Source organism: Ochlerotatus camptorhynchus, unplaced genomic scaffold, assembly GCF_037179485.1.
Source record: "Ochlerotatus camptorhynchus isolate MF236.1 unplaced genomic scaffold, CSIRO-AGI_Acam_v1.1 ptg000526l, whole genome shotgun sequence".
In the NCBI taxonomy this organism is placed as follows: Eukaryota; Metazoa; Arthropoda; class Insecta; order Diptera; family Culicidae; genus Ochlerotatus; species Ochlerotatus camptorhynchus.
Window position 1 is genome coordinate 200,461 of NW_027041010.1, and position 23,673 is coordinate 224,133.

The 23,673-nt window shown below is 38.6% G+C and overlaps 1 protein-coding gene across 4 annotated transcripts in view; it reads right to left on the reverse strand.

Annotated features, from left to right (window-relative positions):
• kug (kugelei) overlaps positions 1 to 23,673 on the reverse strand; it is a 375,801-nt gene that overhangs the window by 178,485 nt on the left and 173,643 nt on the right. For all 4 annotated transcript variants that reach the window (XM_065236080.1, XM_065236079.1, XM_065236078.1 and 1 more), the window contains exon 5: positions 9,139 to 9,200. In XM_065236080.1, the coding sequence (XP_065092152.1) occupies positions 9,139 to 9,200 (62 nt within the window). The remainder of the gene's footprint in view (positions 1 to 9,138; positions 9,201 to 23,673) is intronic.

Genomic DNA, 23,673 nt, shown 5'->3' on the forward strand with positions numbered 1-23,673 from the left:
GAGAACGGTGAGTGGCGGCGAAGAATGAACCACGAGCTCGCTGCACTCTACGGCGAACCCAGCATCCAGAAGATGGCCAAAGCTGGAAGGATGCGGTGGGCAGGGCAATCCAGAATGCCGGACAACAACCCTGCAAAGTTGGTGTTCGCTACTGATCCGGTTGGCACAAGAAGGCGTGGAGCGCAGAGAGCACGATGGGCGGACCAGGTAGAGCGTGATCTAGCGAGCATTAAGGCCCAAACGCAATGTGGGCGGAAGCGGAACGGAAACGGAAAGTTTGACAGTTGTCACTAATGACATCAAGATGCCTAACCGAAGTCGATTTGGATCTAACTAGTTTTCAATCCGACAAGTAGGCTTACTCAGATCGGGCTTTTCCGCTGCCGTTGCCGTTCCGCTTCCGCCGTCATTGCGCTTGGGCCTTTAGGCATGACCGAGGATGGAGAGCGGCAGCCGCAAACCGAGTAAAGGGCGAACACGAAATTATTGCGACACCGAAAATGTCATGCCAATTTTCTTATAATGTTTAGAATCAAACCAAAATTTTAGGGTAGTTTTATACATATATTTACTTCAAAAATCAAAAGAAAATTTAATCGATGGAGCCTTGAGTGTAAAATTGAACGCATTTTCGCTTGATGCTCTCCATCAAAGTCTTTACAGTGTCATCCGGTACCAGTTTCTCAGTTTTTTTTTTCCATTTTCTTAACATGTCCTTCTCGTCTTTGACTGTCTTCTTGCTCTTCCGAAGTTCCCGCTTCATTATTGCCCAGTACTGTTCCACCGGGCGCAGCTCCGGACAGTTTGGCGGATTCATGTCCTTTGGAACAAAATGGACAGAATTGGCCTCATACCATTCCAGGACACTTTTAGAATAGTGGCATGATGCCAAATCTGGCCAAAATAGCGGAGCTTCGTCGTGCTGCTGCAAGAACGGCAAAAGGCGCTTCTCGAGGCACTCAGATTTGTAGATCTCGCCATTTACTGTGCCCTTTGTCACGAAAGGCTCACTCCTCAGTCCGCGAGAGCAGATGGCCTGCCAAATGAGATATTTGGAGGCGAACTTCGACATTTTCTTCTTCTTAAATTTGTCGTCCACATCGAACTTGCTCTTGCCGGTGAAAAACTCCAACCCCGGAATTTGCTTAAAATCGGCTTTTATATACGTTTCGTCGTCCATCACACAGCAGCCATATTTTGTCAGCATCTTCTCGTAGAGCTTCCGTGCCCGAGTTTTAGCCGTCGATTGTTGCCGCTCATCGCGGTTTTGGAAGTTCTGTTCCTTGTTTGTATGTAGTCCAGTTCTCTTCTTTGCATTCTGGACGTAGCTCTACGACATGCCGATCTTTTTAGCCAAATCACGGCTTGAGACGTTGGGATTTGCTTTAATCATCCGCTTCACTTTTCCCTCCGTCTTTTTGTTCTCCGGTCCCGGTTTTCTTCCAGCTCCTTTGCCGTGGTCCAACGTCAACCGCTCCTGGAACCGCTTCAACACTCTGGAGACGGTTGAATGGTGAATGTTCAACATTTTTCCCAACTGCCGGTGCGACAGGTCAGGAAATTCCAGGTGTTTGGAAAGAATTTGTTCTCTCAACTCGCGTTGGTTCACCTCCATTTTCGTTGAATCGAAAAACACGACTTCGAGTTTGACAGCATGCACACAATACACATCAATGAGAAAGTGTGCAAAATTTGGTCGATTTTTACCCAATGGTAAAAAAGTTATGCCCTGTTGAATGTGTCGCAATAATTTCGTGTTCGCCCTTTATTGTGGCGTACTATTGTTGATTATGTCTTATCTAAAATGTGATGTTGTACAAATAAATGTATGTTTGTTTCAAACGTCGAATCATGAAATTTTACAAAGAAAGCATCGGACAAGAAAATGCTGAAAGATAGTCGGAATAGGATGAATAATGCAAGCGATACTGAAGACAGAAGGGAAAAGGAATCAATTTCCAGAAGATAAAAACTTCCTGGAAGGTACCAGCAGCTCCGGCTGAACCGGTACTAACAACAACAGAACAACCGACGGAGAAGAGTGAAGTGACTGTAGTCCATTATGCACTGGAAGCCGTCAAATTAGACTCTTAAAATATAAAGTTCTTCTTTATTAATACATCTTCAGATGGGGCCTACCTTAGCACAGTTGGTAAAGGCACAGCTACAAAGCAAGACCATGCTGGAGGTGGATGGGTTCGATTCCCGGTCCGGTCTAGGCATTTTTTGGGTTGAAAAATTTCTCGACTTCCCTGGGCATAGAGTATAATTGTACTTGCCTTGCCACACAATAACACCAATGCAAACATGGTACAGGCTTAGAAAGCTCTCAATAAACAAATGTGAAATTGTTCAAAGAACGCTTAGCTGAAAGTCTGCGTAAAGTCCCAGTGAGGACATAATAAAGCACAAATTTTTTGATCAGTTTTGCCGTCTGGGAAACGTTTGAAAAAAGAATGCACAGTTTTTGCAATCAATATGCTCTGAGAAATGAGAAGTTTGTTTATGGAGCCAGTTACTGTGGAAATGAATATAAAATATAGTATAACCATGCTAACATGATTTCCATACAGCGTATCAACGGGTGTTTGCTTTGAGCGCAACTCCCCAGCAGACGGTCGTGAACGGACAAGTTTACCACTATTTGAAAGCTTTTTTAATGTAGTTTTAGATGCATTTGATCTCGTCTGCACCTAGTTGTATCAATAAAAGATACACAAGCCCAAAGTATGAGGAAAATTTTGAGCAAAGATGTTTATCACAATTTTTGCTATAACTTTGCTCAATACCTTAACCCTCTATCTCGATATTGTGAAAAAATAAATTGTTCATATCACTTTGAAGGAGATTAATCTCAAATTTCATATAATCCAAAGATGAAACACGTCATACTTATCTACTCTACTAAATCCACTCTCCACGGTGATATTCATTAAGAGTGTCAAATTGGACTTTTAAACCACTGTGCGCTGCACCGCTTTGCAGTTACTGACTTCCACCACTTCTAGCTTCTTGCTTGTAGCTCTTAAAACGACATCGTCCGCAAAGCCAACAATCTCGACACCTTTGGGCAGCTTGAGCGGTAGCTCACCGTTGTACATCGAATTCCAAAGCGTTGTTGGATTAAAAATGGAGCCTTATGGAACTCCGTGATCCGATCTCTGTCCCATGTCTGTCTTGTTGACCAGAAGCCGGTAGTCCTAAGCTGGCTCTGTTGAAAGCGTTCTTGACGTCTATCGTTAGCTCTTTCGATCACTTCCAGAATTGCATCCACCGTAGATCTTCCTTTCCGGAATCCGAACGTCATCTTCGACAATGAATACTCACGTTCCGTATATTTCGTCAGCTTGTTGAGGATAATCGTTTCCAAGAGCTTTCCGAGTATCTAGCAAGCATATTAGCGTATGCGATGCTGGATCCTCCGGCAGCTTACATGAGTTTGGCAGCAACAATAGCTTTTGTGTCTTCCATCTGTCTTGGTATAACCCTCATACAATCATTTCTACAGCACCATGCTGAACAAGTCCGTGAACGCCTGGATCGTGGTTTTCATACCATCCGGACCGGGTGCTGTCTTCATTTTCAACCTTTTCGCCACTGCTACGAGTTCCTCATTGGAAACTTTAATACCTTCGGCGATATAAATTATTTAAAAAGCAGCTTATAGGCATCCCTTGTAGACATCACAAACATGAACTACTGGTTGCCAAAGCTTTCAAAATTCAAAAATTTTAAACGCCACAGTCTACTAATGTCAAGATTTTTAAGCAATTTCAAACTAAATGGCACACTTTGGAAAAGAGTTCGTACCACTCAGGTATGGATACTGATATGTTAAAACAGCGATTACAGAAACGGAAAGGTTGAGTATATTAGACTTTTTTGAGAAACAAATCGTTGAGAAACTCCACCGCAAGGATTTCCGAGAAGTTATACAGCTCGCGGTTAAACTTTTGGGTGGAAAGATGGATAACAAATTCAAAATCAGAGATCCTGGTGCTCTCCACATTGCGAGGTGGATGGTGCAAGTAATTTATTCGTTGAAAATGTTAATCTATAGACTCGAATTTTCAATACTCGATTTAATGTATTCATTGTTAAGGAATACTTGGAAAGTTGGTCTCTTTGTTCATGTAATGCCATGGCACCGAACAACGATTTGAATTTCTTGAAAATATTTAAGGATTATGAAGCTATCGATGAAGAAGTTGCGAAATCAGTGCATGAAGGAGTTTTGACTTATTTGAAGAACCTGGACAACAGCCTTATCGGACTGTGTCCAGGCATGGAAAAAACAATCGTTTCATTTTGTGCGAGTCGCGCTGATTTCGTTCGCATTCTCATTGCTTGTATTATCTTCGATGATCGCAGAATTGAGGTAAACAGATAGCTGCACTATGGGAAATTTCCATACAAGCAGGCGGACAAAATTATTTGCTTCAATGTAAGATGTTGAATGTTTATAATTACTAACTGAGCGACGAAAAACAAATTTTGATGATTCCTTTTGATAAGGGCTTAGTTGATATTTAATGATAATATTTTCAATTTTTTCTGTAACATTTACTTACGCGTTGTGCGTAATTTTACAATATAGTTTCCATTTAAATGAATGGTTATATTCAGTCTTCCTAGTTTATTTCAGTTATAAGATAGGTAACAGAATGAGTGAAAAATGGGGGGATTAAAATTAAATTTTGTTTTCCCGATATTGTACATTTTTTTATTTTTCGGTACTGATATTATCACTAGCTAAATCTTCTTCAACTTCGTCAACAGTTTCCAAAATTCTTCCAATGCATTGCAGCATCACAGACTATTGAGCAGTTTTCAGAATTTTCGAATAATATAAAACTTTTGACAATATCGGGATGCTCGATGCTTTTTTGTTTGTCTTCTTTTCTCCATCCAAATGGTACTAATGAATGGATCTGATTCATTCATTGCCCGAATGAAGACATCATGTAAATTTTCGACTCTGGATCGTTTTCTAGCATGGTGAGTTCGACATTTTTTCAGCTGTTTATGCTGATTTTCTGCTGCTTCTTTTGCTAATATTCCAAAAGGAGCTGGCGAATGAATTGTTATTTCTCCAGCATGAGCAAGTACTTTATGTACGGTTGTAGGAATTTTATACCAATCATATAAAGAAAGATAAAGTCGGTATGTGTCTTTGCAATAGGCATCATTTTTTCCCGGAGTATTACCGATATTTTAAACGCTGCTTAAAAGATGAGGATTTGCGAATCCTTGTCGACAAACGTTACCTGTTGTGCTAGTACCTGCTCCTCCCGATCTTGGTTGATGAACTCTAACTCCAAATTTTTAATAAAGCTGTGCCGTTACTTGTTTAATTCTTTGCAAATACTGTTCTTTATATGGCTGTAAAACTTTCCATTGCTTTATATCCATACGATACGAATTATGCAGCAAACATTCAAAGAAGCGAATACATGCATGAAGTGTAGATATACCATAGACTAGGGTATCTACTTTGTATAGAAATCCTTCTTCTTATTTATCTTTGTTGTTCATTACGTTTGGAGTTGCCCCACAAATAGGACAGTTCTGCATTGATGAACGACCACAAATATATGTCAACACCTTACCGTCAATCATACTTAGTGCAAATTTAAAATCAACCAAGATTGTGTTTCCGTTTAATAGATCAAATTTCACTGGTATTAGTTCTTGCATTTCTTTCTCCACGTCTTATTTTGTAGCAAGAATTATCTCTTTACTCTCTTTCACGAATTGCAGTATGAATGGCCCACAAAACCGAATGTTTTGAGGCATGCGGTTAAACCACATAATTTTGTTCGGATTATTCACCATACATAACCGTGATGAGTGTTGATGAGAATACATCAGAATCATCTTGACATTCGTCTGGCAGTTTTTGATGATACTGGGAATAATCGGTTGAACCATCCATGCTCCAACTACTCAATAGAATCAATTCTGCATATTCCAGGTTATTTGATGTCATAAACTCGTCGAGTTCCATCTCAATAACTTTGATGATTCGTTGGACTGTATGTTCCAACAGAGCCTGTAGTTTCACCATTATTTTGGACGCAGTTTCCTCAATGGATTGAATTGGTGGGGCACATACTTTTTTAAATGTTCCGATAACATTGTATTGTGGAAATCTTGATGGTGCCTCTATTGACTGTTGCTTAAGCCAGCTTCAATGAACATACTAAATGCTTCTTCAGGTGACATCATTCCACGTTCATCTGTTAACTGCGCGTATATTTTCTTTTAATGTTCTTGGGTTTTAATAAGGTGTACAATGACCTTAACCAGATTAAAGTCCCGTCGATTATAGGCAGTCCGTCGCGTAATAAATAAAGCCTTCTCGATGCTGTCCACCTTTGGATTTACTTCCTCGTTGTCGACGAGACGACGCTTGCTTCTTTCGCTCAGCTCATTAAGCTGTTTTGAAGGTCTCCCTCGTTTTGATGTTGAAAGAACGTTCTGCTCTTCTTCGATGAATTCCTTGATGGCAAATAAGATTTGAGCCAACTCCGATGATCTGAATCAAATCTCTCTTTTAATCGTTGAGATTAATTCCACTTCTCCTTGTATTTACTGACGAGTTTGTAAATTTTATCATGCAGTCGTATTTGGTTTTCCACGTGGATATGATATTTTTCACAAATATACTTGAAAGCGTTTTGAACGTTTTCGCTATGCGTTAGTTTTACGTCAAAAAGTGAAATAATAGTTCTAATATCCATGTGCGATGAAACTAGAAATAGCTCATAACAATTTATATAAGATTCTGACATTGAAATATAAGTAGCTTCAACAAATCTTGAATGATAGGTAGGAAAACTGGCTAGCAGATTCATTATTCTAACTTTGATTCATAATTAAGCCCACAAATAACAGGTATAAATATATGCACCATCACAATACATTCTTAATACATCGTGCTGTTTTGCTTTTTATATCAACAACTAAATTAGGTCCGTTGTTCAACAACATATTTCATTATAACAAATCATTTCATTGTGAAAATTAAGAATAGGGTAAATGTTGGCTTCGGCACCTAAGACTATTTTCGGCCACCCATTTTCAAACGTTAATAACACTGAATTATCCCAGCAGAACATCCTATTAGATGTATTCAAATGATTTCTTGGTTAATCAACTACAAGCTGATTACATTTTGATGTCTGAACAAATTTGTCATGCTAGATTTTTACATAATGCAGCTAATTAAGATCTGCCGCTAATAGGACAACCGGTTAACACGTAAATGAAATGGAAAGGCTGTCGAAGAAAAAGAAGCTGCCAATAATTGTCCCACTCACCTGGGAAGTTTGGAGCGTTGTAAAAACGATTACAAACAATTTTGGACAATTAGGTTGATTGGAATACATAAATCTTCACATACGCGAAAATAATGTATTTCATGAAAATCAGCAGCGCCGGTGGTGTAGTGGTAAGCGTGATTACCTCTCACCCCAGCAGGGGATGAGGGATTGCTTGCTGAAGAAAAGCATGTTGGGCTGTTCGGATGTTGAATAGTGTAATAACCTGAAGAACAATCATCAAACAGAAGCCTATTCATCAATATTCGAAATCTCGCTTACAACTCAAGAAAAAAAACAAGAGAGTCCCAGATGTTCGACATAACAGTACTGAAAGGTTAAATGACACAGGTGGATAATAGGGTCTCTTCAAAATGATAGGTTTGGTGGATGAAGTATTTGCCTCTGACAACGATAACTGGTGGAGTGGATGAGATTTGTCTGAACCTTAAACACTCAACCGTGGTCCGCTACTAATTGACCGCATAATTCTTTCCACGATCGGTCTCCAGGTACCTCAAGAAAATGGTTCATCTTCCTCAGTTAGATTAAACTTCACTTACATAATGGTTTTGACAAAGTTGATAGCTCCTTCTGAAAGTTGTCTTTCCTCGATTCTGTTTTCGAGTGATGTGAACTTTTATCTTCAAATTACAAACAAATGACATCGTAAACACGATGTCGACGTCAGCATTTCCTCAGAACATGAGCAAAGTTTGGTCCCATATTATATAAACTGTCATCTTGTTACTCTCCCCCACCTCCCATCTACCATCACAAAGATCCTATTTCCATACCCGGCATGACATATTATGGCAGCCAAGGAACATGCATGCATCCACTTGAAAGTATCAAGATGAGAGCACTTTGAGCAAATTGGAGACAACCCCAATATATGTGAGTTACTCTGCAAATGTGACACCGTCTGACATTTTTCTTCTTTATCCTGCGACGAGAGCTTTCCACGTGCTTGTTCGTATTCATATGGCTTAAAATGTTTCTTTCTTCAAATTTCGACCGCCGAAAAAGAAAGTAAAAGAAATGCTTATCGCGCTGACGAAGCCATCCACTCTTGTCAAATATTCAAATTGAACGTGCAAATTGCTTCACAACTCGGCTTACCCCGGTTCCATTATATGAAAGATGTTTATCGTTTTCTAATACCTGCTTTTCAACTGGATGAAGGCTCAATGATCGTGTGACGTGTGCCCATGGAGACGTAATTTATAATTTATTCCGTCATGAAACAGGTTTTTTTGCCTCCTATTTATGGCTCTGCTCATCTAACCATTTGAATGCCTAAAGTACTTTCCAATGAAAATTCGGCACTAACAAGCGGAGTCTCATGTTGAGGAGAAAAGAGGCCAGCTAGGAAGTGGTTTCGTGGGGGGGGGGGGGGTCGAGGAGACTTGCACGGAAAATTGCCTCGAAAAAATTCCCCCTAATGGCACAATCAGAGGAACTTTGAACTTTTTCTTTACGTTGGGTTTCGTGCACTCATTTCTTACATCATCCATATTTCAGGCTTGACGTGGCGTGCAAGTGGTGGTAGGTAGTACATAAGTAGGGAATCAGTGCAGGATCATTATCATAATCATAATGGTTGAGTTCAGTGATAAAGAGAGCGAACAGTAACGATGCTTGCTGAGCCCAAGAATTGCGTTGAAGTTAAGAAAATGAACGCTTCCTTCCTACGCAGCTCATGAACGGGACAATATTCTGTAATTACATCCGTTATAGCGGCCGTTCTAGGCAAAATGAAGTGAACAAATTTGATACTACTATTTCAGATAATCGCCATAATGTCGATACTCACCTCAAGGATATGCTCGGACTGGTTTTCCCTATCAAGCTTCCTGGCAGTAGTGGTAATTAAACCTGAAATTAGAAAGAAGAATCGACGTGGTTATTAACAAGCTCGAATCGGATCGACAGGATAAAACTGTTGTGCAGTGGGCACTTTCTCGGAAATAGCTATAGAGCTACGATATCGAGCCATATCGAGTAGCAGGGCTATCACAGTAAGGTACGATTCAATTTTTCATGAAAAGCGTGGTTCGGAAATCGAGCACGACCACTCGAGCTATGGTAGCGTGACTTCCACTGATAGCGGTAACCGTGCTGATAAATTTATTGTTTCTGCGAAGGAAATCGAATTATCGTTTTATTCCTTATGCTCCGATTAGCGTTTAATGATGTTCGGTCTAGTCTGTGAAACAGTGCACGCTGGTCCAGGAACCGAAATTAGCAAGACAAAACCTCTAGCGCATTGGAATTGCATTATATTGAGTTGGTGTATTTGATGAAGTTTCTTGATTTGACATGCGCCTTTATCTGGTCATGGAAATTAGTTCCAATTTTCGCCGCATAGATGGTGCCTCGATACTAACTTTCTTATTTAGAATGATAGATGTTTGCTGTATCCGGCCAAGTTGTAGAGCACAAACAAATATGAAAAATGCCGAAGAATCCAAAGTTCTAGATCTTCAAATATCAAAGATACAGTGAATATTGTAAAATTTAACTGAATTATACGGTTTTGTACTATTTTCCATACAAACGTCAAACCCTTCATTTCTAATGCCATGTATCTTTTAAGTCGCATAATTTGCAAGTTTTAAGGAATAGTTCCCAACTTTTGGGTACAAGCGAAATATTAGCCAAAATTGTGAAAATTACCATGATTTTCATAATCAATTTTTTCGGAAAGTAGCAAGTATTAGCAAAATGTCATTTACTTTCTGAAATGTACCATTTATCATCAATCAAAGGTGAAAGTTTGCCGGACATATAATTTTATATATTTGAGATATCTGAATTCTTAGACTACCATCTTTATTAAAGCAGCGTTCGCTAAAACACGGCTTGCTGTTTTTTTTTCCTGTATTAAAGATATTTTTAGCCATAGGCTAGTTCATCTCTTCAAACTGGTTGCATTCGATGGAAATGATGGAATATGTCTCTTATCACTGGCTGCACGTTGGAGAACGCTGTACTAATATTCATATGCACAAAACTACTTCATGTATATTCTCGAATATGTGAGCGTGTGACAAATGTCGATGAGATATCTAAATTCGTACACGCAAACCAAAAATCTATTACAATGAATGTTAGTTCCGTTTCCTATCATCCTCTGTTCATGAACATCGCAACGAATATTAGAGATTGACCATGCAAGCGATGTAATGGTTTTTTGTCTTTTTTTATTTCGTGTTCTATCTACGCGTAAGCTTGTAGAACGACGCACATTGTAGAACATTGTAGAACGACACACACACTTGCCTCGAATCTCTCCAGCAGAAAAAGCATACGGAGTCGAGTATGCGAGAAAATGAGCGCTTCATGTTTGCTTTCAGGCTATCCATATTCAGAAGCATGGAGAGAGCAGTAGAAAAAGCACAGGTCTGGTAATCGCAACGTTCGTGGTATGAGTCCAGTCGGCAGTCTGTTGCCAATTTTTTTCGACATAACTAATTTACCTCACTAATACACTCTACATTTTTCGGTCTCCAATTTTCTTGCATTGGACCGCAGCTAGGTATATCACATCCTCGGTTCATGCGGTCTCCACTAACATCCTCTGATGATGAATCCCACATAATTGTAAGCGAATCTTACATCCCCCGGTTGGGTGTAGCAATTTCATTTTTTTTTAAATTCTAACAACTAACTGTTATCTTGCATTGTCGATTATTGCAACAGCATTTGCACGAGTTCTGGAAATTGCTCCTTATCGGTTTGAGGAAACTGTTTCTGCAAAGTTATTCCATTAAGAAAAAAAAACTGTTCTATCCATTTAGGGAATGCTTCGTCATGATATGTTAAATTTTCTCCTACGACGATATTTTTTTACTAAATAACTTGTCGTTTCTCTGAAATGCCTCAATAGGAAGCACTCTACCTCTGTAACCTAGCGGTTATATCTTAGCATTTCCTAGTCTGTCCTGAGAGCGTCAAGTTTTATACTGGTTGTATAGATTGCTTGCTGGTTATATTACGTATAAATTTAAAACAAAACAAAAACATTAACTTCCAATGCCGCTACCAGTCTGTCAAAAATTTTACTCTTTATTTCCCTTGCATAAAGGTTCGTGGATCTAGGATCTCTTCCACTGTATGTACTGTGCCTTATGTTTTGTGTGAGGGCCCACAACTGTAGATCCTCCAGCAGTTCCACATTGGCGATCGTCTCTTCCTCTTCATACTTAGAAGCACTGAAAAGTTTTTCATTTGTCAAATCTAAATCGATTTGATTATGTACGTCTACATAAGTGTCAACATCAGTATCGAATTTTTCCAGTATTGTATTCTCGGTATCCGGAACAACTGGATTTGCAGGCGTTGATTGCTTGATGAAGAGATGAACTAGCCTTAGGCTAAAAATCTCTCTAATAAAAAAAAAAAAAAAAATGATTGCTTGATGTTCATTTATGATAATACTCCCGAGCAAAGTCTGAGATCAAATTGAAATCTAAATTTGATGTTGTGATTTCGCTGATAATGATTACTAAGGTTGCTGTTGTTTTGGTCGTTTTAACGGTTTAAATATCACAATTGAGAGCAAACAAATCTACCTGTGACATCACATTGAAAACAATTTTTTTCTATCAGTGAGAGCAAACTGAAAACTAAATTTGATATCCATTTTTCCTGTTGATAACAAAACAAGTATTCAATTTGATGTTATGCTAAGGCAATGAAAACAAACCCGCAACAACAGATTTCTGAAGCAAAATGAAAACAAAATTAGGTATAAAATTTGTCAATTGCGTAACTGATGTTGATATCAAAACTTGATTTCAATTTGCTGTCATTTTGATGCTGGACTTTGCTCGGGCTGTTCTGCGTCGAGGAATCCGTCATTTGTCGAAAATTCTTTAAACGATTTATAAGGTATTTTCTGTTATTGTTATGATGTATTTCTTTTCTGTAAATCTTAAGAATCTTTTGAATTGAATAAAAGTTGTATTGAGATTGTAAAGAAGTATTATTAGAACTTCAAGTTTTATAATGGTCATGAAAAAGTATGTCATAAAACTTTGTTACATGTTTTATTCTTCAGCTTTAAAAAGGGATACAAAACCACCTAAAAGCCATAGTTAAAACTACGAAGTTTTAGTTTCAAAGTTATAAAATAGTTTTAAGGACCACGTAAAGGCTTTTATAACCATTACATAAAACCATAACACAACCATAGGCAGCCAGCGATGCTATGATAAAACAATAATAAAATAAGAATAAATCTTCCAAGCATTTAAATTGTAACTTGGGAAAACTACAATTTTTTACAAAATTTTGAGAAACACTATATCGTTTTTTTATGTAATGGCTAAATAAATTAAAGAAATAACCCAAAAAAAGAGCCTATTAACAACGCAAAAAATGACTTGATAATGATAATAATGATGATATGGAACTACCATTCACTATAGCAAGATAACTGTGGGTAGACTGTGGGCTATCCTCGTTGTTCGACTTGATCAAGTTTAAAAACCTCTAAGAACGGTTTGGCTGAATCCGTGGGCAGCATCGCTCACGTGCATCCACGGGATAAATGAGAATCTCCTTCCAACAACAGGATCTTACAACCGTTCAAAAAAAAACAGGCCATCCAACAGGAGGATGTCCCAAAGAGTGAAGAGAAGAGCCCGCCCTCTTTTCACTAAATGTTAAAGACAGGGAATTGGCATTTCCACTCTCCCCATCCATTTCGCTTCAATCAGGTGCCCTGGTGGACGTGGACCTTTCCGTACCCAGCATATAATGTTTCATATAATAATCGAATGAAAGTTAAGAGCAAAATAAAGGAAAGATCTCACCCGATATGGTACAAAGGAATCCATGACATAGATATGCTGCCGTTAATTCTTCAACCGGTGTTAAAACAGCTATATCAGCTTTCCTTCGTCACACAGCAGCGAAAACTCCCAACAACCACAAAACACACTCTAACTGCTCCGACTAAACGGCGCCGGTGGTGTAGTGGTAAGCGTGATTACCTCTCACTCCAGCAGGCCTGGGTTCAATCCCAGTCGGCGCCGCCGGGATGTTCTGAGGCATAATATCTCTGATCACGCCTTCCTTCGGTTCTCAGCACGGAAAACAAGATCGACGGAAAAAACAAACCAAAGGAAAAAAAAACTGCTCCGACTAGAGGGACCACTTTCCATCACCAATCACTCGCGACACAACGGCTTCAGATTGTCAGTACACAGTCTGAAAGACGAAGTAGCACCCCTACACCGGCCCAATGAACTCGCGACCAACGGTGAAATCAGAACCGACAACTCCAGCGACTGAAAACAAACGCGTCTAAAAGTGGCCACGGCACACTTCGATTGCATTTCTGAAACACAACTCACAAACACGACGTCAACAACATTCGAACGCCAGCATGCAGTAAGCAAAGTGAAGAAACAACGCAAAGAATGTCAGTCCGCATCGTGCTCTCTTGCCGTGCGGATCTATTTGCTTTTTGCTGAAGGAAGTGTTACTACTACCTAAAGCTACAACAAATTTAAACAGCACTTTTCAGTGCTCAACCTGTAAAAATTTTCTACCTTGTTCCAACTCTTATTCCTCTTCGATCCTTGTTTGGACCCTACCCGAGGTAATCCTTCTTGGATATCGATTTGGAAAATTCCTCTTCGATCCTTCAGATTCTTATAGTAATCTGCTTGGAAGTCGAATTGGATAAAAATTTACTGCCGCCATGGCGCCTAAACGCAAAAGAAAGGGGCAAACTCTTGACCCCCCTTCTGATGAAATTAATTTGAGTAATCAATTTGATTTGCTCACGGATGATGAGAATGATCCATCATCCAAGAAAAATTCTAGTAAACTTTCCCGGCTTAATGCCAAGAAGGAAAAGATTGCCCCTATTGTGATAACGACTTCCGATTTCCATGCTCTTCGCATGGAACTTTTGAATTTCGTGAAAGTTAAGTTTTCACTACAAATTGGACGTCGGGGTGAATGCCGTGTATTGGCTGAAACCTTGGACGGATTTAAATGTCTTCTCAAGTATCTTACTGAGAAGAAGCACAAATTTTTTACTTACGACACCAAAACTGAACGTGTGTTCAAGGTTGTCATGAAAGGACTGCCCAGTGGTGAATCCCTGGATCAGATCAAAGATGAACTGGCAAAATTACTTGGAGTTGTGCCACTCCAAGTAATCAAAATGAAAATGAAATCCCGTCCTGGCGATTCGCGCAACGGGATTTCTAATGATTTTTATTTAGTTCACTTCAAGTCTAGTGAACTAAACAACCTTAAGGCCTTAGAAAAAGCTAGCCTTATGCTCCATGTCCGAGTGAAGTGGGAACACTTCAGGAAGACTGGAGGAAATTTCCAAAACCTCACCCAGTGCCGTAAGTGCCAGGGATGGGGTCACGGAACTAAAAATTGCTACATGCCAGCTAAATGCATGAATTGTGGTGATTCCTCTCACGCAAAGGACGACTGTCCTGTGAAGGAAGATCCTAAGAAATTTAAATGTTCAAATTGTGGTGAAAACCACAAATCCAATTTTTGGGAATGTAAGACTCGCAAAGCGATCCTACAATCTCGTTCTAACCGTCAGGTAGGAAACGCTCCACGTTTCCGACCAGGTACAAATTCCTCTGCTGTTAACAACGGTCAGCGAGGAACAAATTCTACATTCGTACCCGTAGGTACAAATATCTCCCCTGCTTTAAATGTTTCATCTGTACCTACTCCCCTCGCTGCTAACAATGTTCAGCGAGTTAATGGAGCTACCTATGCTGCTATTGCAACGGGTAGAAATCAAAATACTAACCAACGTTCTAACGGAAATTTTGACAATTTTGACTTAGGAAGCATTACTGCCCCCAAAATGGAATTTTTACAGAATTCATTAATTGACATGATTTCTGATATGCTTAAATCTAACTCCATGTTTGATGCTATTCAAACTGGAGTAAAATTTGCAAATAATATTGTCATGACTTTAAAATTCAGTAATGGATTTTAAAGCATTAAATATTGTAAATTGGAATGCTCGATCTCTTAAAGATAATGAAGACGAGCTATTTAACTTTTTAAGAGTTCATAACGTGCATATTGCCGTTATAACTGAAACGTTCCTTAAACCTGCCCATAAGGTTAAGAAGGACGCAAACTACTTGATTTATAGAAATGATCGTCTTGATGGACCCTGTGGTGGCGTTGCCATCATTATTCATAGACGAATCAAACATAAAATTCTTTCTTCATTTGAAACCAAAGTTTTTGAAACTTTGGGAGTTTCTGTTGAAACAAAATTTGGACAACTTACGTTTATAGCTGCCTATTTGCCATTCCAATGCGTAGGCCAGCAAAAGAATTTTCTCAAGGGTGACCTCCAGAAACTTACCCGTCATAGGTCTAAATTCTTCATTATTGGTGATTTTAATGCAAAACACCGCTCATGGAATAATGCTCAAAGCAATTCCAATGGTAATATTCTGTTTGATGATTGTTCTGCAGGTTATTACACTATTCAATATCCAAACAGCCCAACATGCTTTTCTTCTATAAGAAATCCCTCCACTATTGATTTGGTCTTAACTGATTCATGTCAACTTTGTAGCCAATTGGTTACCCATGCTGACTTCGGTTCTGATCACCTTCCAGTAACTTTTGAAATATCCCAAGAAATAATTTGTAATCCCAACAGCTCTACTTTCAATTACCATAGAGCTGATTGGGAGCAATATCGAACATTTATGGAATATAACTTCGATCCAAACATTCCTTTGCAAACCAAAGATGAAATTAATTATGCTCTTGAATCTCTGACTACTTCTATAGTTGAAGCAAGAGCTGCCTCAGTACCAAAATGCGAGGTTAAATTCGATTCAATTATAATAGACGATGATCTTCAGCTCTTGATCCGTCTTAAAAATGTCCGTAGGAGACAATATCAAAGAACACGCGATCCTGCCATGAAAGTTATCTGGCGGGATTTGCAAAAACAAATTAAAAAGCGATTCTCTGCCCTGAGGAACAAAACTTTTGAAAATAATATTTCTAAATTAGACCCGAGTTCCAAACCCTTTTGGAAACTCACAAAAATTTTGAAAAAACCTCAAAAGCCTATTCCAGCGCTTAAAGAAGGTGGTAAAATTTTGATCACAAATTTGGAAAAAGCTCAGAAACTTGCTAAGCAATTCGAGAGTTCCCATAATTTCAGTTTGGGTCTTACTAGTCCTATTGAGAATCAGGTTGCTCGGGATTTTCTGAATATTTTCTCTCGGGAAAATATTTTTGATGATTCCTGGGGGACTGATTTGGACGAAGTAAGGTCTATAACTAAAAAATTTCAAAATATGAAAGCTCCAGGTGATGATGGAATTTTCTATATCCTCATCAAAAAACTCCCAGAGAGTACCTTGTCTTTCTTGGTAAAATTATTTAACAGATGTTTCCATTTGGCATACTTTCCTGATAAATGGAAAAATGCAAAAGTTGTTCCAATTTTGAAGCCGGATAAAAATCCAGCTGAAGCTTCTAGCTACCGCCCAATAAGTTTGCTTTCTTCAATAAGTAAACTTTTTGAAAAGATAATTTTGAATAGAATGATGCTTCACATCAATACGAACTCAATTTTTGCAGATGAGCAGTTTGGATTTCGCCATGGGCATTCAACTACTCATCAACTCTTAAGAGTTAACAATTTAATTCGTTCAAACAAATCTGAAGGCCACTCAACTGGAGTTGCTCTTCTAGACATAGAAAAAGCATTCGACAGTGTTTGGCATGAAGGTTTGATTGCTAAATTGAAAAAGTTTAATTTTCCACTTTATATTATGAAATTAGTTCAAAATTATTTAACTGACAGAACTCTTCAAGTAAATTATCAAAATTCCAAATCTAATCGACTACCTGTTAGGGCAGGAGTTCCTCAGGGTAGCATTCTTGGGCCTATATTGTATAACATTTTCACTTCGGACCTCCCTGATTTGCCTCAGGGTTGCCACAAATCTTTGTTCGCTGATGACACAGGCATTTCCGCTAAAGGAAGAAGTCTTCGTGTTATTTGCAGCAGACTGCAGAAAAGTTTAGATATTTTCTCTTCTTATTTACAAAAATGGAAGATTTCTCCCAACGCTTCCAAAACTCAACTTATAATATTTCCACATAAGCCTAGAGCTTCGTTTTTGAAACCTAGTAATAGTCACATAGTCACTATGAACGGAGTTCCAATTTCCTGGTCAAACCAAGTGAAATATCTTGGATTAATACTTGACCAAAAATTAACTTTTAAAGATCACATTGAGGGCATTCAAGCCAAATGTAACAAATATATAAAATGTTTGTATCCTCTTATAAACAGGAAATCCAAACTTTGCCTGACGAATAAACTTCTAATATTTAAACAAGTTTTTAGACCGGCCATGCTTTACGCTGTGCCAATATGGTCTAGTTGCTGCACTACCAGGAAAAAAGCGCTTCAAAGGATTCAGAACAAAATTCTGAAAATGATTTTGAAGTTGCCTCCCTGGTACAGTACTACCGAAGTACATAGAATTTCGAATGTTGAGACTTTAGCACAAATGTCCAACAAAATAATTAATAATTTCAGGCAAAAATCGTTGCAATCCTCAATTGCAACGATTAATTCCCTTTATACTTAGATAAGATTTAGTTTTAGTTTTTAGTTTTAAGATATCAATTGTTATACTGACATGCAGGTTAAAAAACCTGTTTAAAATACTGAATTGCCAAGACATGAACAATGTAAAAACACTTAGATATATATCATAACAATTAAGGCTGGTACGTTACTGCAGTAACTGGAGCACCTAGGTTAAAATGAAATGTAATTTATTTTGAATTTGGAACAAATAAAAAGTTAAAAAAAAAAAAAAAAAAAAAAAAAAAACGCAAAGAATGACTTTAACTCTCAAACTTCCAACGTCTGTTACTGAAAAATGCAAAAACTTTCCTAACACCGTCATTTTTTAACAGATTGTTATATCTATCCATAGCATAGATGTTCAAGTTTTGATGAGCATTGCATTAAAAAAAAAAAACAGTTGATTCTGTAAACATTTTCAATTGAAATACTATAATTTGCTGACATTTTGGGTTTCAAAATTTCAACGGAAGTTTACCGGTCAGAATGTGTTTTTTTTTCCGGCGCGTTTGGATTTTTCTAAAAAGATGCTATCCACAATTATGTAGAGGTTTTTTGAGTGACTATTAAATCTCCTTACTGCCTTATAAGACTCTGTGTTTTCTGTTAACAACCTTTCCCCGGAAAATCCTCCTTAATGCTACAACTAGGTAACTTCAAATAAGGCAATTTTGAGTTGATTGTTTCAAAATACTCTTCTCGTCAAGCGTTATTTATATATTTCAAAACAAGGTATCTCAGATTAGAAGAACGATATATTCTAATTAAACAGCACTTAAGGGGGTTGGATTTTGATAAGTTCACTGATGAAGACTGCACGTTGTAGTCGAAATACGTATCTGTCATGGATATCCAAATTAATTTAGTGTATTTTTTTTTAATAATTACTTTATTTGTACAGGCTCAATCGAATAAACTTTACAGAGCCGAGTTATCCTTTCCTTATTCTTACATTATTACTGTCTTATATTTAAAGTTAAAGGAACTGGACCGAGTACTCGCCGTTGTCTCGAGGTTTGTGGAGATTTACAATTTTTTGGACTTACAATCTAAGGTTAATATTCTTAAAGTAAACATATATGAGTTTCATAAGCTCCAAATCGCGTCTAGCCAAAATATCCCGAACTGGAACATTAGGTTGTCTACCTCGAGCCCGAAGGGAATCACAAAAATGTGATCTGACTCCACGATACTCCACACAAGACCAAAGGATGTGATCAGCGTCCTGGTAACCTTGTCCACATTCACAGAGATTGCTGTCTTCTAACCCTACACGGAACAAGTGAGCGTTTAGACAATAGTGATTGGACATGAGACGAGACATCGACCCAAGTCCAACCCTTTGAACCATGCAAACTTCGACACCTCAGGGATTATTGAATGTAGCCATCGTCTCAAGCTCCCTTCACTCCATTGATGTTGCCAGCTAACGAGCGACTAGTGGAATTTAATGGAAGATAACCTTTTTTGCTGTTTTATTCCGCTAACAACCCAATTTCATTACTTTATTACTTCGATATATTCTAGTTTGTTGCAATTCTACTACCAGATGATACCGGTCTCAATCGAGTTAATCAAGCTTGTGTTCTGTGGACATCACGAATGTCTTTTTGTAGTTGAAAGAAAAGTTAAGAATCAGAATTAGTCCTCACCCACGGCCCATTTTAAGCTTTTTTTTTAATGTAAATTCAAGACTTGTCCTTATCTGGTAAAGAGTGTTACGATCAAAATTTGGTCAAACAAGAATGTATGTAAATTTATATTTTTTTTTTTATAAAACAAAGTTCAATTAGTATAAAAAATATTAAAAATATTCAGCTAAGTTTCCAGTTGACCAAATCCGAATTGCCAGGCCTTTCGTTTAACTCCTGTCATCAGATTATGTACAGCCACCTCGTCCACTTTGTTCACCGCGGAACGCCAGTTTGCCATAAACTGCTTCTCGCTTCCAATAATGTTGTGGGTCTTACCACTCAATGGCATTTTTTTCCGTAATGACAGGATACCAAATCCTGGCAAAGCAGCACGGAGCGTGTTGCTTTAGGAAAGGTAGCAGACGTTTGTTCAACATGTGATAAGTTTCTGGACACTCGTTCACGTTAATTTCTTGGTTGACGGTCTCGGTTGCAATGAAAATGTCGCTTTTTAAGTCACAGGTACAAATAGCCAGTGTTCACTGGGCTGTCGACAGAAGCAGATCACTTTCAATGTGTGTCACGCGATCGTTTGTTTACTCGGCAGCAACCATTGTGTGGTGCTCCTCATTGTTCTTCATTAGCAGTTCTTTCGGTCGATACGTCGTCGACTTTGGAAAGCAACCGTTTCGTGATGAATGTCTGAGTAGCTGCAATGGAAGCGGTCTAACCCCCGTTGGCGAATCCGCCATAAAATGAAATCACTGGAAGCGTATTGTATAGTGAACAAGAATCCTCGGCTCTGTAAAGTTAATTCGGTTGAGCCTTATCAAATAAATTAATAAACAAAAAAAAAGGTACAGATAGCCTGCCAAACCATTTATTTCTTAGCAAACTTCGTCAGTTTCATATGCTTGAAAATGATTACCACCTTTTCCCTTCCGGTTGCCTTATAAAACTCCTGCCCAGGAAGCTGTTTGAAGTCTGCCCTGACGTAGGTTTCGTCGTCCATTACCACGCAATCGAACTTAATCAGCATCGTAGTGCACAGCTTCCGGGATCGTGTTTTGTTTATCGTCACGATTTGGAGTCACTACCTTCGTATAAGTCAACGGTCCGGCTCGTTTTTTAGCTCGGTGTACGGTTGTAGACGACACTACCAGCTTGTTTGCGACATCTCAGACGGATAGGTTGGGGTTCCGCTTGAAATTGCTGGCCACTCTTTTTGTCATCGCTGCGGCTTCTGGTTTTCGATTTTCCCCCAATCCAGGCTTCCTGGCAGTCAACAAACGTTCTCCGAACACTTTTATTACGTTGGTGACGGTTGATTTGGCCACTTTTAACGATTTCGCTAACTCGGCGTACGAGTTGTTCGGATTTTGCAAAATTTTGATTTGTTGCTCCTCTTGCTTGGACGCCATTTTGATCATAATAGAGGCATCATTCTGCACACCTACAAACTTAGGGGTGTTCAGGTTTTTTAAATGCTCGATCAAAACAAAGGCGTCATGATTAAGTCGTCAAAATTTTGATCGTAACACCCTTTAATTTGACCCATTGTAATACTGGAGCAATTTCACTATGTCGATTACACAAGACTTCTTTCCATCATCACCAAGTCATCACTCACTCATCTTCTTAAAATAGCTTGTGATTATAATATCTATCGAAATTATAATAAAATGCGAATCAAAGTCTAGTACCTGAACAACATTAAATAATAAGAAAAGAAAATAGAGTCGATCTTTTAAGTATAAAAGTATAATTTTGTCTTTAATAAAAACTAAGCAGTGTCAGCTTTCCTATTTTGTATGAGTTATAATTCCTTATGGAGTAAAACTATTGTTTTAGTTTATGCCGAGACATTGTAAAGTCAATGGTTTCGCAGTATTGATTGTAAGAGGCCATTATGCGGTTTAATGGTCCATATTTTGCATAATTTGTGCGATGATGTTTTATGGCAAATAAATTTCGATTTCGGAGTTGCTGAGTAGGTGCATGGTAATTTAAATTTGATAAAAGTTCTGTGGATTCAATGCGCTGCGAAACGATATCGTTTACAAATGAAACCATTGCATATTCACGACGCTCTTTTAATGTTTGTGTGTTTATAAGCATGCAGCGTGCTTCATATGATGGAAGAGGAAATGATGTCCAACCTAATTTACGAAGAGTGTATCATAGAAATTGTTTTTGTACGGATTCTAATCTTTCTTCGTGCGTGATTGAAAAATGGAGACCATACAATGCTGCAATATTCCAGTATTGACCTCACATAGGCGATATATAGTGTTTTAATTGTGTATGGGTCCTGAAAGTTATAGCAAAAGCGCTTGATTAAGCCTAGCATGTTATTTGCCCTTTGAATAATTGTGTTGTAATGGTCTATGAAAGTTAGTTCAGAGTCTAAGATAATTCCTAAATCCCTAACTCTTTCCCTTTTTTCTACATTTTGATTTCCTAGTGCAATTGAAATATTTGAAGTTGTTCTTTTCCTGCTAAATGATTTTTTTACATTCAATTCTAGTAGACTTTTTTTGCACCATATTCATCTATAACATATCAAAACAATCTCAAATTACCATTACCAAGTAGGGTAGATGTACCAGTTATGGCTATACGTTCCTATTATGGTGTGTTCCAATTATGTCTTATGGGAATTCCATAGGCCATAACTGGAACACACCATAATTGGAACGCATGGCCATAACTAGTACACCTACCCTACAACATTCTGAATTGATTTAATTTGTTTAATGTTACGATTAATTGTGAACATTCCTCATTATAGCAACACAGTTTTGGCCAGTGGCCAGTGGCCAGCAACACAATTTTAGTGTACGTTTCATCCAGATATAATCCAATTCACTGAACTGTTGCTACATGTTAAGTAAAACGTTTCAATAATGTAGCTTTTTTTCAAAAGATCTTGAAAAATCTACAACATATTTACACTATTACGTATTATCGGTGGTATCCATGTATCAGTTATGTTGAAAATAAGTAGCAAATACGTATTTTGAACAATCATAGAATTAGTTGAGTATGAGCACGCTCACACGCCACTTGTCAGTAGTAATGCGGCATCGAGTGGTAGCGACATCGGTGCAGCTCCTCCCTCAGCAACCATTAGGTTTCGGCATTAGGAGCCACTGATTCTTGCAATACGAGCTCCGTCTGTAACGCATCCTCAACGGCCACATCCCCGTTCGGTGGTATCAGCTCGACATCGGCATAAAAAACTGACCACATATTAGATGCCCCCTGCTCCAGCTACAATCGATCCAACCTCACCTCAGGCTTCTAACCGTTCTCTTTGGCCTTTTGTAAAGCCCTCTCAACTGAATACGGCCACGTCAGCCACTGTTGGCGGAATAATTTTCGGAGCCGCCAGCGTTCAACTTTTCTGCTGGCTGCTAGCGGAGACCAGCCACATTGTCGTTCGTCTGTGCTAATCTGATAGCTGCAGTCGGGGATCCCTTCGGAATGCCCAACGGAGCCGCTGATATTTACCATAGGAACTGAAGGTGGCGAAAATGTACCACCCGGCCCCACCGCGTCTATCCCAGTTGTTTTTTTTTTTATTGTTGCATAATGCATGAAATTCTGTCTGTTTTTCGTGAACAATCTTTAAAAATATGGAACACACCTATTCTGCTGAAATAGCAGACGATTGTGTTATTTGTCGGTCATGTAATAAACTATTGGATGAGGTGATTGAAAAGATTCTTGATTATTGGGGCATCAATAAATTTCGACTTTGTATTTGTGGCTACCGTTTTTAGCTTAGTTTGCATCGTCCTTCGCCGTCTGTAATAATATTGTCCTCGTTGTGGCCTTTCTCACCATGGCAATTTGTTAATTTCGTTTCCTATGCAGATGTTATCATGGGGGCCTCATAGCCTAGTCAGTAAAAGCACGGTATTCCCGGTCCGGTCGAGGGAATCTTTCGGGTTGGAAATTTTCTAGACTTCCCTGGGCATAGAGTATCATTGTGCTTGCCACACAATATACAAATTCATGCATTGGTATTGGCATCGAAAGCTCTCAATTCTTAACTGTGGAAGTGCAT